This window comes from Metopolophium dirhodum, chromosome 5 (genome assembly GCF_019925205.1).
Source record: "Metopolophium dirhodum isolate CAU chromosome 5, ASM1992520v1, whole genome shotgun sequence".
NCBI classification, from domain to species: domain Eukaryota; kingdom Metazoa; phylum Arthropoda; class Insecta; order Hemiptera; family Aphididae; genus Metopolophium; species Metopolophium dirhodum.
In genome coordinates, this window is record NC_083564.1 from 4,586,473 (window position 1) to 4,606,148 (window position 19,676).

At 30.7% G+C, this 19,676-nt stretch overlaps 3 protein-coding genes across 5 annotated transcripts; 2 read left to right on the forward strand and 1 right to left on the reverse strand.

The window, feature by feature from the left end:
• The first annotated feature begins 4,580 nt into the window (after positions 1–4,580).
• LOC132944456 (uncharacterized) lies at positions 4,581–10,322 on the forward strand. 2 transcript variants are annotated; one of them, XM_061013811.1, is made up of 12 exons: positions 4,581–5,060; positions 5,647–5,774; positions 5,849–6,012; positions 6,501–6,628; positions 6,701–6,860; positions 6,942–7,053; positions 7,139–7,251; positions 7,337–7,475; positions 7,879–7,969; positions 8,187–8,263; positions 8,325–8,549; positions 8,609–10,322. In XM_061013811.1, exons 1-12 carry the CDS (start codon positions 5,012–5,014, stop codon positions 8,741–8,743), a joined length of 1,521 nt encoding a protein of 506 aa, XP_060869794.1. In that variant the 5' UTR covers positions 4,581–5,011; the 3' UTR covers positions 8,744–10,322. The 2 variants fall into 2 exon arrangements, with proteins under 2 accessions (XP_060869794.1, XP_060869795.1); XM_061013812.1 differs by having other exon boundaries at positions 4,582–5,391.
• On the reverse strand, positions 10,323–17,383 carry LOC132944451 (structural maintenance of chromosomes protein 1A). The gene is made up of 21 exons (XM_061013800.1): positions 16,901–17,383; positions 16,699–16,819; positions 16,477–16,579; positions 16,258–16,406; positions 16,036–16,204; positions 15,719–15,931; positions 15,016–15,267; positions 14,488–14,916; positions 14,041–14,418; positions 13,765–13,887; positions 13,577–13,708; positions 13,444–13,509; positions 13,117–13,372; positions 12,874–13,055; positions 12,674–12,796; positions 12,467–12,600; positions 12,239–12,383; positions 11,739–11,918; positions 11,495–11,673; positions 11,222–11,399; positions 10,323–10,710 (listed from the first exon to the last, which is right to left on the reverse strand). The coding sequence occupies exons 1-21, from the start codon at positions 17,010–17,012 to the stop codon at positions 10,615–10,617; spliced, it is 3,720 nt and encodes a 1,239-aa protein (XP_060869783.1). The 5' UTR covers positions 17,013–17,383; the 3' UTR covers positions 10,323–10,614.
• Positions 17,384–17,557: 174 nt separating this feature from the next.
• Positions 17,558–19,564, forward strand: LOC132944457 (uncharacterized). 2 transcript variants are annotated; one of them, XM_061013813.1, is made up of 4 exons: positions 17,558–18,426; positions 18,488–18,571; positions 18,634–18,900; positions 18,974–19,564. In XM_061013813.1, the coding sequence occupies exons 1-4, from the start codon at positions 18,217–18,219 to the stop codon at positions 18,992–18,994; spliced, it is 582 nt and encodes a 193-aa protein (XP_060869796.1). In that variant the 5' UTR covers positions 17,558–18,216; the 3' UTR covers positions 18,995–19,564. The 2 variants fall into 2 exon arrangements, with proteins under 2 accessions (XP_060869796.1, XP_060869797.1); XM_061013814.1 differs by having other exon boundaries at positions 18,676–18,900.
• The last annotated feature ends 112 nt before the right edge of the window (positions 19,565–19,676 follow it).

Below are 19,676 nucleotides of genomic sequence, written 5' to 3' on the forward strand. Positions count from 1 at the left end.
GTCATAGATGTCGGGAATGTTAAACTTGAAACCCACAAAGCTAAGAAATTTTCATGAACGCGCTCAATCTGTTGAACTTGAGACTGTATAGTATAGCCTGCAGAGTGTGAGTTCCAGACATGCAACAGAAGTAAATACAGAACCATATTCGAGTATGTGCCCATGGCCCCAGGGTAACTATAGAGCTCAAAAAAGCGCTTAATACAAGTTTAAATATTCTGAAGTAGCAACTGTATATATTTATATAATATATAGAACCCAATAACTTTAACGTCGATATGAGATTATGGGTTTAATGAATAACAAATCTCAGATGAAAATCTTCGTTACCTGTAGGTTGCGTACCGGAGGAAAGTATACAAGTATAGTGTACCGTTAATATAATTTATAGACATTTGTGCGTGTCATCGAGTAGGTAAAAAGTCATTAAAGTTTAACTGTTTAAATTATTGCCCTAAATATAAATCGGGCGGCCGTCTCGGATAATCGAGTGCGGAGTAACACGAAAGTCTTTAGTCGACTGCGGCTTTGAGCTCACGCGGGAGTGTACACCGAGAATAAAATCGTATTTAAAAATAATATATAATATGGATAGGAATGAAAATAAAATTTCGTATTAGCACGTGGAGCGCTGTATTCAGCGATCGCTCTGTATAAATATATATATATTATATATTACTATATGGACCCTAATAGCGCGTTATACCTATATAATATTATTATATATACCTTCGTATTATAAATTTATATTATATATTATTATATTATATGCATACATGTATATATAATATATATCCATATATATATAGGCGAGTTACATCTGTCTTATTATGTGTGCATTAGCCGTTGTGCATGCCGCATGCGCGTATATACATTATATAGGTATATACTATATATATAGGAACTATAATAAATAATATTTCGGAATGAGAGAATATAATGTACCGACGGGGACGACGATGAGGGGGTGATGTGTTGAGGGGGATCGGCGGCGGCCTAAGGATTTATTTTCTATAGGCGTCGTAACCTATTTTCGGCAGGGTACGTGCCTGGAAATTTATTGGTTTATGATAAAGCGTACACCTGGACACACCGCACGTCGCGGAAGCCGCGGCCTCATCTGCTGCAGTCGCGTTTGTTGTTTTTTTTTTTATTGGCTTTATATCGTTTGGACGAATTGCGTTATTGTTAAAACGATCATATAATATATATATATATATAGTTTCGGAGGCTGAGTGAGAGAGTAAACTGCGGGATGTATACTTTTATACATGTATGGAATAATAATATATAATATAATATAGATCATCGCTGCGAATTGATCGATTATGGCACACCGCCTGCTATTATACTCATGCATTGTTGTCGCAGTACATTATTGTAAGATATTTTTATAGCGTCCGTGCCGGTACACCAAAAATTAATCGTATTTAGGTATACTGACGAACACGTGAGCGTGCCATATTATATGCACCTAATAGGTGATTTCATTTTCGTAAACAAGTGACCACAGCGACCCTGTCGATGAAATGGATGGCTGGCCAGTGGCCACTGAAATAGCGCTTGCGCCTATATATTATATTAGATCATAATATTTATATCATTCTCCGTGGAAAATAAGGTCTGACGCGACTTTTCACACATTCCTTTCCGTATTAACAATATAATCTGGTAAAATCTTGCTCTGGATGACTGGATCCGCTAATAGCGTAGTTATCAGCTAACGTCTACTCAGTGCCAGCAAAACGATTATTTGCACCCTCGGCGAAACCATTTCTTTGCACCCCTCTCCCAATTTGAATTATATTAATATCATTGAGGACCCCTCCCCCCCTTAAAGCAGGCGCCTCGGGTGTAGCCGTGTAGGACATGATCACCCACTCCTCACCGGCCCTGAATCTACTGACTACTGTGGTTATATACCCAAGGGCCAAGGCCTTAACTGAAACAAATTTAATTGGGGTCCAATATTTGTATATAACTGATAGATACAGTATCCAAGATACTGGACATTCATCATTGTTACGTTCAAACTTCAAAGTATAAAAACTCTTTATTTTCTTTATAACTGATTTTACAAAAATATAAAATTGTTCTTAATACAACAATAGCCGATAAACAATATTCAGTATTCACAGCTAAAAGTAAAAAATGTCGGGGGTCCAAGCCTCCTAGTTACGAGTTTACGACATAGGTTCTAAACCTGCTAAACCTACATTCGCATATAGAAAAATAATTATGATAAAAATATATTTGAACAATAAAACGTTAAACACGTTGACATAGTACCACGTGCCGGTAATTACTAATGAATACAATATAAATTACAATAGGAATTATTACGAGTACTTATTCGAGTACTTATTCGAGTGTTTATTCGTACTGCTGTTCGCTCGTTCTGTATTTAAAGTATTATACTCAACCACTCAGGTGTACATTAAAATTAATAACAAAAACTACGAATTCTAGTAAGATTTTATAACTGCTGCAAAGACCGGGGGCAAACTACACTATTTTGCCCCTAACCCTCATAATACGGCGCCAACTTAATTTTTACCATGGTAAACCTGCAGAGGTGTCGAGCATATTTCAAAAAAGTTGTACTCTGTGCTTATTATATGCTTACTGAAATGAAGCCAAAAAAAATGTTATTGGTTAGGTGCCTTCGCCATCAAGTTACCACCCCCACCATAACGGCTAATGGTAAGGGCCGGTAAAAATATTGATTTTCCGGGCCGAATATAGTTGCCCCAATACGCCCCTGACAGTATTATAACTTATAGTTATAAAATATTTACAAGTAAATATTCATATTATTTGTATACAACTATTGCTATTCCATAATAATCGTGGCGGAAAATTGAAAAATGTAGGGCCTGACTCATTGTCGAACGACGCCTGCACTAAGGCATGTACCGTAATTGATTAGCTTTCACACGACTTTTTTGCTATAAAATGAGGCTATTTTTGCCACAGACACGTGTGAATTGTATCGAGATAAAAATGTGGGTGGAAACTAGCTTGCAAAGGAAGCGATCTGGGTTTTTTTTGCGCTTCAGTTATAATATTAAATGCTGCAATAGACTTTTGCCCCCTTCTGTGAAAAAAAATTACATATTAAAAACCGCAATCACGCCACTGTGGATCGGTGGTCCACCTTGACTAAATTATTAAAAGGTGGCGCCGAACAGGTAGCCGGACGGCGCGCAGGCCGCGGTTTTAAAACCGCGTAGGTACGCACTTGTGACATTTTCTGCTAACACCGTTCCACCATTGGTCGGTAAATTTGGCTGCGTCAAAGGACGTTATACGCGCAAATGTTACAAGTGTGTGGGTACGCGGCCCTTACATTACATAGGTCGCAGGGCTCGGAACTTTATGCATTTGCATCTTTTTCAGGAAGCTGCATATTTCAAATCTGATTCGATACAAATTCGTTTCATGAACCATACTATTGAAATACAACAATTTATGTTGCATATTTTTGCATATTTCACTAAATTTATATGATTTTGCGTATTTAAAGATTTTGAGTATATATAAATGCATTTTATGTTAAAGCGTTTCAGAAATCAACAAAAATAAACAAGTCTTTAATAATTGGATATTGTAAATTAAATTATTTACAAATAAATAGTACCGTATATGATAAAGTGTGGGAAATCTGTTTGAACGCATTCTACTCTAAAATGGTAGGTACATGTGCTGCTCATGGCCTCCATAGAGTTTCGGAGGAAGTACGAAATCAGTTTGGTACTGTTCATAAAATCGTAGCCAACGTAAAAAAAATATTTAAAAAAGCATCATCACGTAAAAAAATTTTCAAAAATTACGCACCGGAGATATCCTTTTACTTCCAGAACCAATCATAACTCGTCGGGGTACTTGCATCAATGCAGTACTTTATTATTGTAAATACTATGAAAAAATGTGTGATGTAAATATGTTGGATGAATACTAATTAATACATAACATTATTTAATAATCGCTGTATTCGATAAATTCAATTTTTTTTTTAAATTAGATTCTGGGAATAGATTTAGTATAACAGCTCCAAATCATAAAACTCAAAAAAAAAAATATAAATAAAATATTTGTGATTCAAAAATATATTTTTTTTATTATTATACCTTAAATTAAATATTTTTTATAAAATAATATATGCATATTATATACTGCATAATATTTAAGTTTTTTTAGTGCATACGTATGTACTCATTTCATTGTTTTTTTAGTGCATAAAGTTCCGAGTCCTGTAATTATGACTGATGACATTTTAATAAAATTATTATTATATTATTTACACATATTAGTAATTAAAATTAGTGTCATGTCTTACCATTGCCGTTTACCGCAATCCAACCGTCTTCGAAACACAATATCTATGCATAATACTATTTAAACGATGTTTTTTCGAAAACAAAACAGTTGATAATAACTAATACGTTATATCATGAACTAAGAAAACTATAACTATCTTAGTTCATGGTAATATTAACCGATGATTTTATTATTGGCGCATGACGTAAACGCGGACACAATATTATTGCTATTATCGTTGTTATTATGCACGTCCTCAGTCGTGCACGTCCAACCGTATTATAATACGTCTATGGAACACGATTAAAGATGTAGGTAGGTACCTCAATAAATATTAATAACTATTAATAACCGTACTATGCCGTTAAGGTGCATCATTTGTTCTACACTTCTATGGTACTTACCACTATACCTACCCACTATTCGATAATTTTTTTTTCTCTTCGGTGCCTATTTAATATTCCGCGAACAATAAAATATGATTAATTATTTTCGCTACCGACACTGCTACTACTTCAGACATTCAGCGATGGGTACCTCCTATAGGTAGCTGTGGCCTGCGCGGTAACTATAATACACGACATTATACCGTCGCCACGCTGATCCTGAGTTCAACGGAGGTGCAAATACCAACTCTGTGCCTGCCCCTTTACACACGCCACTGACCGTCGGTAATGCACTATTACACTTGATGGATGGCCGACGCCTGATGCGCATTCAATGTCCTTGTGGGTCTGCAGGTGAGTTCTGAAAGTCTGCTGGCAGGCTGTCCCCGCGAAGATCAGTATAAAGTACAGATGTACAGCAGTTTGTGTCATTTTCTCTATGAATAATTAATAACAAGAAGAATTGTTACAACAGTTATACTGTAGATTTTGGGTGAATCGAGTAAAAATTCTTTGGACAGTTCCATATAAAGGTGCGTATACTCATACAATCATTCAGAAATAGGTACATCTCGATGGTTTTAGAACGTTCAATCACTTCCATCACTAACTTACGATGCGCTACCAGTAGAAGCCAAACGTTGGATGCGAGACACATACCTATATCCAGTCTTTATATACCTAGGTACTGGCTACTATTGTTAATGCCCATTAAGTAATAAATAATAACCTTAATATTGGTTAGGAAGTAAGAACAATAAATGAGAATTTTTTTCATTCATATTATTTATTTTAATAATTTATGTCCTTCGGTAATATTTTAAACGATGAATAACTAATATATACTGGCAATACTTTCTTAAAATATGAAATGTATATGTTATCATAACTCTAAAAGTAAATAACATATCTAATTATAATAATTATTTCATGTTTGCAGCAGAAATGTCTGTTCTTCAATATCAAGAGGACAGTGATTTTGATGAAGCGTTTAAAAATTTATTACAACCTATTGAATCAATAACAAAAATAGACTCATGTGAAATTCTTCAATATGATCTTGTTAAGGTAATAATAAACCTCAATGCAAAAAAATAAAATAATAACATGTAATATTTTTTGTAATGAATATTTTATATTAGGAACTGAATTCGTATTCAAATCACTTGAAAAAATCTCCAAACGGTAGTTCCTCAGTCTTCGTAGAAGCTGCTATAATCCTTCAAAACACTTCACTTATTTATCAAAAAAGGATTGATGCGATAATCAATGCCATGATGAATCTTATTGGGAAATTCCGATCATAGTGAGTTATAATGTAACTTTTTTTTATATTATCTGGTCTTATGTTTAACCAAATTTAAAGAACAGAAAATAAATTTCCCTTTGATTTTAGAATTTGCCATTTGGCGCTAACTTGTGAGATATTGGGTACACTAATCAAAGTACTATTTTTAATTCAATTGTTCCACATTTTATTTTATTGATATAAAAAACTGATATTTTACTGTCCATTTTCTTTAAAGAAGAGTTTTTCCCAATTTTAATTTGTCATCTCTTTTTAGGGATACCCATTAGACCTCAGCAAATAAGCTTTTCAATATTTGACATTGCTTACGTTTTCCCGTAGTTATTTATTTTTGTAGTTGGATTCGTTAGTTAGATTTTAAAATATATCTTCCAATGTGTAACATAAAGCAGATATCAATATATCAATAATAATAATTTTGTACTAATATTACGATTTGGTTCTAAAAGTAAATAATACTAAAATATATTTGTTTGATATAACAGTAAATTAAATGAAAATATTGATCCAGATTATACAGAGAAAAGGGTAGGAAATAAAAAAAAAAATAATGGTAAAAAGTTCAAATGTTATTCTTTTTTTGGACCAATTGAAAATCACATTTTTGGAACATGTAAGTTGATATACCATGGTATATTACTGTTAAATTACTGTCAATAAATAATATGAAACTTGCATTATACAGTGAAAAATTTTGACTGCAAACAAATAAATTTGAAGAAAAAACCACTTGTAACACAAATTGTATTGAACACTAATATAAAAGTAGATAATAAGTACAGTAAATTATTGCCCTATATTTGTAATGCAAATAAAGAAAATATTGGAAAGAAATATGACTTTAAGTAAGAATAGTTCTATTAATACAAACAAATAATTAATTATGTGATTATACTATTTGTACTTTATTAATTTTTTTTCTCAAGGATAAATTTTCCCTTGGATTGTGATTTGGCTGTAAATGAAGAATTTTATTGTCCCACTGAAGAAGATTCAAAATCTAAAAATCCTATTAGTTATCGAAAGAACACTAACTCGGTATAAATTTATAGTTATTAATATATATTTTAAATAAACGAAGTATTTTTTTAACATAATCATAATAATATTTTTAATAATTTAGTTACCAATGAATTTATTGGATGTTGATGAAATTCTTCCAAGTGATCCCAACTCAGTAATTATTTATCAGAATGTTTTCAATGAAGTTTTTGTTACCTACAAAACTTTACAGAAGTAAATAAAATAAACTTTAATTTACACTTACACTTTTGTGATGATTCATCATGCTTGTACATCAATAATACATATTATTTTATAGTCCAATACATATGTTAAATGTTAGTCAAATAACTCATGATGACAATTATGATGATGATCCAAGAGCTCAGGTTTTAAATGCCAAGTGTAATAATTGTACAGATAAGCCTTATGTTAAAAAAAAGGACCCTAAAAAAAAAGTAAGTCAGCATTTACCATACTGATAATTTTTGCTGAATCTAGGACATTCATTCTTCAAAAGTAACTAATATTAATATTGGTTCGCTTATTATCGTTTATAATGAATTGTTAATGATGGATTATTTAAAAATGTATAGCAACAGAGATGAAAACTCATTTTATTAAGTTAAGGATCCATTTAAGGTATTAAACTATTGACTATTAAAATTCTAATTTTTGAATATTAATAATAATATACATTTTAGCTACCTTTTTTACATATAAACATTTTTAAAAATAACCAATTTGATAATAGCCAGCTTACAAAGTATCTACCAATTTGCAATATTTTTCAATGGATAATCAAAAGTGAATCTGATTGAGGTCCGTTTTTAAGTTTTATTTGGATATACAATTTTCTAGGATAAGAAAATGTTGTCACCTATGCATATGAATACCGATTTGCCTCTCTTAGTTGACGATGAGGAAATGGAAGAAATATTGAGAATTGGTGGTATGTTTTAATGTATAATAAATTATATATCTATTGGGAGGTTTTTTTAGTTTGTAAAATTTAAATCTAATATTGCTTGCTCCATTTTTCTTTAGTTTCGAGAAAGCAATATTTAAGTTAAATTTGTTCATAATTACTCTCACCACCTTCTCATACAACATTAGGGTTTAAATATTGCAAACGATGATAGTTTTATTATTTGTTGCAATTATTTAAGAATCAAATGAAAATGTCCAAACTTATCAAAGAAATACAATAGATTTGCAGAACTATGAAAATAATAAAATGGAAACGGTAACATGAATTCAGCACTCTGCAAAAGAAACTGTATTTCATTTCCAATTTATTATTTTAGATGAATGAACAATTAAAAATGCAAAATCGAGTTCTACAGTGGCATAATAATCTTCGGCCAATTTTAGAAAAAGAAGAAAAATTGATTGAATTTGATATACATGAATATGGAACACGTATATTAAGCTGCTTTAAATCTATTGGGGAACAAAAATTGTTCAAAGATTTAGTTGGAGGGATAGACAAAGTAGAAGTTGCTCGATATTATTTGTCTTTGTTAATGATGGTATTAATATATTTTTTTTTAGTTTATTCATTTAAATTAATATAATCTCATTATATTAGATCAATACAAATAACTTTGAGGTATCAAATCATATTTCTGGAAATGATTTATTGGTAAAACTACTAAAAAAAGAGCGTCACCATGAAGAATTACAAGTTAATATTGGGAATCAAGTGACCCAAAATTCACAATAAGTTAATTATATTGTACACATTTTTTTTTATTTAACTTAATCATAGCTATGATATTAGTTTAAAATAATTAGTTACAATATTAGGTTCATATGTTTTATTCTTTATCAGACAAAATTATTATAATTTAACAAATATTAATTTTATAATTATATATGTTAATCTATTTATTTTTAAATAATCCTAATATAATAAGTTATAGTATAATGTGTAATTAGTAATTTTATTAAATTAAATGTACAAAAACTAAAGTGTAATAAAACTTGTGGGAGTAATAACTAATTATTTTTAAACAAAATAGTAAAGTTGTATATTTAAAAATTAGATGGCGTATGTTGTACATTATCTTTTGAATGTATTGTCCGTAATATTGATCTATGATTAACATAGATAAAATTCTACACTTTCATCAGTTTCAGTCTTATATGTTACCAATCAATATAGGATATGATCTAACCCATATTAACCGATGGTAAACGTTTGTGTGACCGTTCATAGCAAACTTATCCGGTCAATATATGCACATATACGTATGTAGTGGAAATCCACCTTTAGTCCCAGAAGAAAAGCATGGTAAGACTCAATTAAGTTATTGGTGCTATATTGGAGTCGATACACTGTAAATCTTAGTGGACCTATAGTGTCCATCCAATATCGTTGAAATTAATGTATCACATCATGTAACTCCTTTCCAGTCTCCAAGGTTGTCATCCCTCACTATTTAATTAATTATATTTCATTTGACAATAATATAAATTTTAACCCAATTTTGTACAACATAAAATCCTAATTGAATGGAAAAGAGACCACAGTGAAATCTGATTTCATTAGCCAGCAAATGAGGTAAAGCCATTACCTGGACAAACAATTATTTATTCATATTAAAGTCTTACGCTGAAACTGTTTTTAGTTTAATTGAAATGTATATTATATTTTTAACATTTTGAATAATATATTATTTTCTGTTTGGTGTCTGAAACAGTGACTATGTGAAAAGGTTACCGCTGCGGTGGATGTCGACCTCTAATAATAATTTAATGATGATATAGATTATTGTCTTGTCTACTTAAACAAAGTAAAACCAACATATAGTATTGTTGGCTTCAGAAATATCTTTATTTTTTTTCCAGAACCTAAAAATATATATACTTATTATTACCTTTGTATAAATTCCATAACTGAATAACATAATATAGTTTTATATATACTCTATTGATTATTTTTAGTTTTTCTAAAAATTGTAAAAAATAACACTTAGAATCATTAAAAAGGTGCCAATTACAATCTCTTCCAATTCAACATTATATAAAAAAGTCTTGACTAGACATGCAATATTTAAATAGTGTATAATATACAAAGTATATTTTATACAGAATCGTATTAGTTTTTTTTTTTTATAGACACACTGAATAATAATTTTTATGAAAGCAATTAAAACAAATATTATTAATATAATATGTATGTATGTAAATTAGATTTCTTTATCTCACATAGGATAAGCGGATGTCACTCTGCTGTACAGTAGGTTTCAAGTGGGTCACTGTATAATGGATGATATTAAATTTGAATTCAATGATATTAGTTTAAAATAATAAGTTCATGTGTTTTATTTGTTTTCAAACAAAATTATTATAATTGAACAAAAATTAATTTTATAATAATAAATCTTAATCTATTTACCTTAGATAATACAAATATAGTATAATGTGTAGTTAAATTAAACATACAAAAACTAAAGAGAAGTACTAAGAGTATTAATGTGTATACTAATAAAAATTTAAAAAAAAAAAATAATAAACTTATTGTGTATTCAATCAGGTTGCGTATATTGTACATTATCTTTTGAATGTATTGTCCGTTATATTTATCTATGATTAACGTAGAGAAAATGCTATACTTTCATCAGTTTCAGCCAAAGGATACTCTGCAAGGTCCATCATTATCACTTTACTGATTAAACACTGTCCCTCCTAAAACATAAAACAATAACATTTTCACTTTCGATATAAATTATTTTGATAGTACCTTTAGTTTAATTAATATAATATATACACAGTAAACTTTTGATTACCGCGGTCACTATAAGAATTATATTGTATAATAATATGTACATCATGACCGTTCAACAAATCAACGTAATTAGGTTGCAATATCCTGATAATGCAGTTTAAAGTTAATTAAAAAAGATAAAATTAAAAAAAAACATTCAATTAGAATTAAACGTGGTTGCCGCGCTACCCTACTCTACAGATGTTTGAGAATTCACTAGAGTCCTTGCCAAACTTACTGGCGGTTGGTGACATCGCCACCATGAGGCTTTCGCGAAAAAATGTTTTGGTGCGCTATACCTTTACCTTAAGGAATCCGGTTTTTATGTGTAAACATGACTTAAAATATAGTGTTCTGATTGCGTAATAATATCTGTCACCAACCGCCAGTAAATTTGGCAAGGACTCTACATAATATTATACAACTACTTACATCTGGACAGATCCCAACTAGAGCATCGGCATGATGGAAAAATTCTTCTTTGAGAGATATAACAATGGTTTGCAAATTGGTTTTTTTTTGTAGAATGTAGGAAGCAACTTTCCCAATATTAGTGTTGTCCAGAGCAGCATCTATTTCATCGAGTACAAAAAATGGAGCTGGCTGATAACTGTAAGCAAACAATTGTTTACAATATATAATTATTAAAATAAACGCATTTTAGCTGTAAATTAATACAATTTTATCACATTGTATACAAGTTACCTGTGAATGGCAAATAACAAAGCTAATGCAGCGACAGTTTTTTCTCCTCCTGATAAATTGGACATTGGTTGGAAACGTTTTCCAGGCGCTACACAATTGTAGTTTATACCATCCAAATATGGTTCTTCTGGGTTTTCAGGTCCCAAGAAAGCCTGAGCTGATTGATTTTTCGACAAGGCCTGTCCAAAAAAAAAATTTTTTTATTATTTAAAAAAATTTACATTTTAAATAAATAAAAGTATACCTTATATATCAAGTCAATTTCATTGGCTACATGCTCAAAACATTCGGTGAATTTATTGTGTCTCTCTTTCTTAATACGCTCAAAGTTCTGTTTAGCTTTCTTTGCACGAGTCCTGGCAGTGTTAAATTCTCGGTCGGTTTCTTGCATTTTTTCTCTAGCTTGATCCAATTTTTGCATTGCCTGTTTGACGTTTGTTTTATTTAATTATTGAATTTTGAATGCAAAAACAGAAAACTTGTCATTCAAATAAATACAGACAAGTTACACCGATGAAAAAAATAAAACAACACAATACTAGATATTTTTTTTTCTGAGAAAATTCAGGAAATATGCAAGCCAAGTTTAGGGCAAATGGTCAAAACTCAAGAGAATAATTAATGAATTTTAGAATCTGACATTAAAGAAACTATTTATATTGTGATTGTATTAAACTAATTATTATAAATGTATGCTTTGATCAAGCGTTTACAAATAAATAAAACATAAAATAGTTATTTTACCTTGAAATTAGGGGCATGAATCTTTTGCAGTTTCATCGATTGTTCAGCCATAGTCTTAGCCATTTTATCAGTCAATTTTTTTATATCATCTAAATCTTCTAAATCCTTGAGATGATCAGGCAATGGAGAGTAATCCACAGTAATTCTATAAAATATGTGTAATACAATAAGAAACAAACTTACTAAAAAAATATTAATATATTTTGTTTAATGTTGTTAATAATTAACCTTGCTTCCTGATCATAAATCTCTTGTGTGTTGGCTGTACTGTCTCGCCCTTGTTCTTCAGAGTTGTTCACAGATTGTTCTTGAATAATATCTTCTAAGTTTCCTTGTAATAATGGTATATTAATGTCCTCCATCTAAATTAATTATTTAACATCAATTTATTTAAAAAATATATAAAATTTAATAGTGCAATTATTTCTACCATACCCGACAGTGAGTTAGGATTGCATGTCGATCAGCTCTACGCATTTCTACTTTGTTCTCCAAGTTAGTCACCTGCTTTTGAGCTGCTTGAATATCTTTAGCAATAGCACCGACTTCTTTTCTTGCCTAAATAGTATAAAAAATATTCTTCTGAACTGTCTAATTATAACTTAATATATAATATTTATTGTTTATTAACATACCTTGCTGATCACTTCATCCATTTGATCTACTTCTTGTTTTTTAGTTTGTCGTTGAGCTTTCAGTCGATCCACTTCTTTCATATCCATTTCTATTTCAGACATTTGTTTCTGTTCTGCCTGTTTGGCACGTTCAAGTTCATCTTCATCATCGTGAACTGCTCTCTCCCATCGAGTCACATTGTCTAGATAAACAATATGTTATGATAAATATTTGGTGATTGTATGGTCAGTTTTTAAACCTACTCTGTGTGTCTTTGGTGCGTTCAAAATCTAATTGACTCATAATTCGATTTTTCTGGTTTTCAAACTCCAAACGAATTTTGGCCCTTTCTTGTTGTGACCTTAGTTCACGTTCTTCATACTGACGAATGTTAGTCATGCCAATTTGACGACAAAAATCAGCAAACACGTCATCCTCGACTGAATTCATGCGACCTCTCATGGATTGAATTTCAATATCACGAGTCCGCATTGTTCTTTCAATTTCTTCAATACGAGGCTAAAACAAAATATTAATTTAATTTTACAACTATATAATATAATACCTTGAAGTCTAAAAAAAATACTTACACCACTCCCTTCTAATTTGTTCTCTAAGAATTTTAATTCCTTCTCCAAATCTCTGATTTGTTTAAGCTAAACAAGTAATTATAGTACAGTTTTTATAGCATGAAACATGTATTAGGTGAAATTATATACTAACAGTGTTTTCTTTATCAGTTTTTCCATACTTGAGTCTCATATCTAAACCTTTAATTTGGGAGTCAACAGTATTCAGTTCCGACTCTTTACGTGATTTCTTCATAGCATCTCGCAATTCTTCAGATAATTTTTCCTTAAAAAAAACTCGACAATAGAACACATAAAAAATATTACAAAAATTCACATTACTTTAGAAGCTTTCAATTGAGTCATATGTTTTTCATCCCAACGTTTTGCTTTGCGAGCTAAATCCAAACTACCTCCAGAGATAATACCAGATTTTTGATAAAATGTTCCATCTAACGCTACAGCCTAATTAAAACAAATTAATAAACTTAATAAAAAAAAATACATTCAAATTATTTTTATATTTTAACCAGCTGGAAAATAATTTTGTCCAAAGAGAAATACTAGAAATGTTATTTATAAGTTTATAACAGTAACATAAAATTATTTTAATCTTACGTCATATCTTCCATCTCTTTCAAGTTCATAAGCCACGTGATTGGCGTCTTCGGGTGATTCACATACTAGTGCATTGTTGGTTGCAAACAAAACAACTCTATCAATTTCTGGATCAAATTCCAGTACATCATACATGAGCTTGACATTGTGTGGACGACTTATGTTTCGCAATCTCTCCTTCAGTGGTTTTGTTTGCAAATAATCAATGGGCAAAAATGTTTCCGGGTCCAGCATGTGATCCTTCAAGTATTGAATGCACAGACGTGCAGTTTTCTCAGAATCCACAATAATGGCCTCCATGTACTTACCTAACACTTTTGTAATCGCTACATTGTAACGGTTGCTAATAGGATGACACATGTTGATCAAGCGGTCATACTAAAAACAGTTATTTAAATAAAAAATTAAAAATTATAACATACTACTCTTGACTAACAAAAAACTTACCACTCCTGGATATGCTTTTTTGAAATTTTCAACTAGTTCTTGTTTCTTTTTACGTCTGTTATCGTCATGTTTGTCAACTTTAGCATCACCCAACTGTTCAGTAACATTATCTAAATCCCTTTGAAGCTTGGACACTTTATCTTTGGATGAACCAACATCTTTACGGAGTTCATCAAATAAACGTCTCTGTTCTTCCAATGCATTTTCACTAGATTTTATATGTTCAGTTAATTTGTCCACTCGCTTTTGGGCCTCTTCTTTTTCATGAGTTTTCTGTTTTATTTTATTTTCAAGTTCTGATCTCAAGCGTAACTCATTATCTAACCTATCCTGATCAGCTTTTTGTTCTCTGTTGATAGAGTCTAGTTCTTGTAAAAATAATGCAGATTGTTTACGAGCATCAATTTTTAAATTATTATACTCCGAAACCTAAAAATGAAAAAGGCAATACAAATATTTTCTCTTATCATTTAATATCGATAAAAAAATCACTTCAAACAAATCTTAGTATTAAACTATCAAAAATACCTGAGCATCTTCCAATTGTACATCTCTTCCCTGACTATGACTTTCACCAGCCACTTGTTCTTCATAATCATGGCGCCGTTTTTCCACTTCTTTAAGTTCAGCCTCCAATTCATCAATATCCTTCTTGTGAGCATCATTGGCCGTCACTACTTCGGCTAATGATTTTTTTGCAGTGTTTAATTTCTTACGTATATGTGCCACTCTTTCTTTGGACTTGATGAATGATGGACGTTTTTTATTAATCTCTACTTCCTAAAAATTAAAATCATACATGCTTTAAATTCAGTTAAATTAAGACTAGAAAGAAGTGTGACTCAATATTTATACAGGTACTGAAACTATAAAATATATGCATAAATAATCGAGTAAATAATTATTAATAGATATGCACTTACATATAAATAAAGTTTAATTTGAAAAAACATTTCATCATACAATTACATCATTGCAATTGTTACTATTCTCATAACTATAGGTAAATATATGCAAATATGCATTAAGGTAAGGTACTACTGTTTGGTAATTATCAGAATAGTTGGGACTTAATATCTGACGATTATGATATAAGTCTGTATCAAATTAAATTAATAATTTACATATACGATATACTTTACAATAATCGTCAGTCATATATGAAAAATGTAAATGCATAAATCCTATCTCCCAAATTATGACAAAGTGAAAAATCAAAATTTTGCCTTACAATTTCTCGGATTTCTTGTTCAACTTTGGCCAAATCACGACTAGCCTTGCCTTGCTCCTTTTTTTTTTCCTTTACCACTTCTTCGGCCTTTTCCTTTTTACTTTCTACTTTAGCAACTTCTTTTTTACGGTCTTCTAAATCTTGTTCATAGTTTTTTATCATGTTCTCATTTTGATACAAACGAAACAACTGATATTCAACTTCTTTTTGTGCCTAAAAATATTTTAAAGTTATAATACTTAATACAAGTAACAGGTACCACCAATTTAGTTATTTGGTCATATCCAATCTAATAAATAATATTTTTTAGTATATACTAATTCATCCTTGAGTTTCTGATATTTTTCAGCTTCTTCTTTCTCTAACTTTGCTTCTTTGCGCTCGGCAGCGACTCCTCTTTTTTTCAAGTATGTGAAATTAGTTTCTTCTTCTGCTTTCATTACTTCTGCTTTTAATCGATCATAATCTTCTTTTAGTGCACCAGAACTAAAAAAATATGGTTAATTTCAAAATACATAAACTAATATAAAAGTACTTACCCACTAATTTCTTCAAACAAAGCGGTTCTTTCTTTTGGATTTTTCATAGCAATTGATTCAACTGCACCTTGAAATACCAAGAAATTTTTTGCTTTTACATTTACACCAATCTGTTCTAACTGTGCAAAATATTCTTGATTGGGGACCGACTACAATAACACCAAATATTCATTTAAATAACCAATTTGAGTATATAATATATCGAACTAAAATATATACTTCATCGTTGATTCTATAATCTGATGATGATCCTTGGACAGTCCTAGTAAATCGTTTTTCAGTTCCTTCACTATCCATTTTGAAAACTGCAGTTACACTAGCACTGTAAAGTAAGGTAATTTTTTAATAAAAAAAAAAAACTAATTAAAAATGTTCATCAGTTGTCAACTATCCTACTAATTAATACATTCAATAAATCACTATTATGCAAGACAAATTTACCTGCGAGAGACAGGTTGCCCAACCGAAGCTCCATGTATAAGATCACTTAGACGTTTTACTCGGAGACTGGTAGTTTTTTCACCCATAACAAAACTTATAGCATCCATAAAGTTAGATTTACCTGTAAAACAACAAACAATGGAATTATAGTAAAGCGAAACAATATATTACACTGTCAAACCATTAAATTTCTCTAACTCACCAGAACCATTGGGTCCAATGACGGCTGTAAAGTTCTTCAGAGGCCCAATCATATGATGACCCCTGTAGGACTTAAAGTTGTCCATTTCGATGCATTTCAGTACTGGTGGCATGATGATTGATTATCTGGCAGCGATTGTTAGGACATAATATACAAGAACGCCATAAGAAAATAAAAATAAAATATTCAAAGCAAACGCAATCGCTCACACAAACAACACTGTACCTATACTATAAATGTCTAATCAAATTATTTGATCAATTTAAATTGAAAATTATATTATGATCGCAAACACTAGTTATAGGATTACGGGTACAATTTAATATTTATTAGGGAAGAAGAAAAATTTAAAATGTATGGAATAAAACAAACCAGCTATATAGTCGTGAGTTACAGCCTACAGAAAGTCAGAAAACGTAAACGAATAACGAAGAGATAACACAGAAAATAAACAAAACACACGGCGATTCTGATAACGTTCGGCGGTGAAAACAACAAATATTTCCCACACTGGCTGCCTCAAAAAGGTACACAATTTCCACTGATTTTCGGAAAAATGCCCCCCCCCCCCCAAAACTGGCCAAACCCGTATTGTTTCGCGCCCGTATTATGTCAAACATCAAAGTCATTTTCGCGAAGTCTACCGATAGTAAGTACCACCCCGTCATAGAAACGTTAACGCAGAAAATAATGCTTCAAACGCGATTAGCGTGCGGATGGTTTTTATTTTTTTCCCGCGCTTCCATCGTCGAACTTGAAATAATCAAATTATGTCAGTAAATAGAATCCGGCTCTCTAGTCTGTCTTATTATGTTTTCTGTGCTCTCTATACAGATTTCTATGGTACAGAAAGTAAGTTGTACGGATGAGAAAGTACCTGTGCGGCTTTCATTCGGTAACCGTCTGTCTTATCAGTTAGTTACGGCTTTCGAGTTTCGGCTGTGAGCACGATTTAAGATAATATACCTTAATAGGTATATCTATAAGGTATAATATATTAAATATCTTAAATATCGTGGCTATAAGCATTGAGTGATTACCCTGTGGCTACAAGTCAATCGTCTGTAGATAATAAATTGGTAGATGACAATTTATATTATATATATTGTCATGATAAAACACAGACTTCAGTTCTGAAAATTTACCAACACCGCAGATTATAATATAATCATTAATCCGTGCCAACTACAGTATGGATGTCTGTGTGATAAAATAACAAAATAAATTTTATCGCGGTGAATGAATTTTATAATATTATTAATCTGTACGTACCTCGTACGGTGTGCTCCGATTGGTTTAATTATAATTATAATAAAATGTCCTGTTGTGTACCAAACTGTCCGTTTCGCGATAAATGTTTAAAACAAATTAGTTTCCGTGTCCCACAAGACCTTATTGCACGGTCCACATGGGAGCGAGTCTTAGGAATTAATTTCGATAACAATTCTCGGGTTTGTCGCCAACACTTCGGTGACGGTGATATTATAGAAACATGGGTTCCTGGAGTAGGGGATGATGAATATGCTGTAGGTATTCGGTTATTTATTTGAAAATCGTAGTTATTCTATAAAAAGTGTTTATTTCTAGATGAATAAACCTATGCTTCGCGATGAAGCCATTCCTATACGGGTTAGAGAAATGGATCGTTACAACGATGGATCAATAATTTTAGTAAATATCAACATATATACGCAATACTATATAAATAAAATATGTAATTTAAACACCATCAGTTTATAGATACATCCCTCAATATGTATATATATTTTTTTAAGAACGACAAAACTAATATCTCCAACAATATTGGTACTAGCTGTGGAGATGTACGTGATTTACTATCTTCTATAAACAGTGATCATTGTTACACAACAATGCAGATACAGGAACACAAAGTAGCTGAAGTAATTCATGATTTTGGTGCTGGTACAGCGAATGGTCTAAAAAGAGATGCAGCTTTATTCAATGTTGATTTAACATCCTCAATATCTAAAAGATTAAAGGTACTATTACTACTATAAAAGTACATATGATTTAATTTGTGTTATTGTGCTTAACATTTTTCACTATCTACAGCCGTCACAAACATGGTGGTAGTGTGGTGCACCCAGTTCCGGCCAGGATTCTGCCAAAATCTTGAATCAACTATCTAATTTTAATAATCGTAGGCTCACGTGTAATGCTAATTTGATAATTTACATATTATTATTATTGTTTTGTTTGTTATCACTTATCATTGTAATTTAGATTTTTAACAGAACAACGAATCGTGACTGTATTGGATTTTATTTTATTTTAATTTTTTTTCACCTTTTGGAACAGTAAAAACATTTCAATCTTCAACATATATGGTAAATTATCGAGTATGTTTGTCATAAAAAGTTTTCGATAGAAGTAGAAACCAAATATATTTCATTTTAGCCTTAAGGTGCAAACTAAAAAGGCATACCCTCTAATAAATTTAGATTAGGTTTCATATTTCTGAACCATGGGCTGTTATAATTTATATGTCTATTTTTTTTAAATTGTATGTATTTGTTATGTCTTAGAAATGTTTATTATAACTAGACTTATTTTTGAGTTTATTTTGTTAATTTATCTTCTATAAAATCTTTTTTTTTATAGATATGTAACGTTATTGATGCAATAAATTATAGTTTTTAGATATTTTACTTGTTTTTTTTAGACATTTATATCCACGCCAAAATTATAAAATTAATTAACATTATAATATCTTGATTATCAAAAAATATAAATTTTTTTGTTGTGTAATGTAATT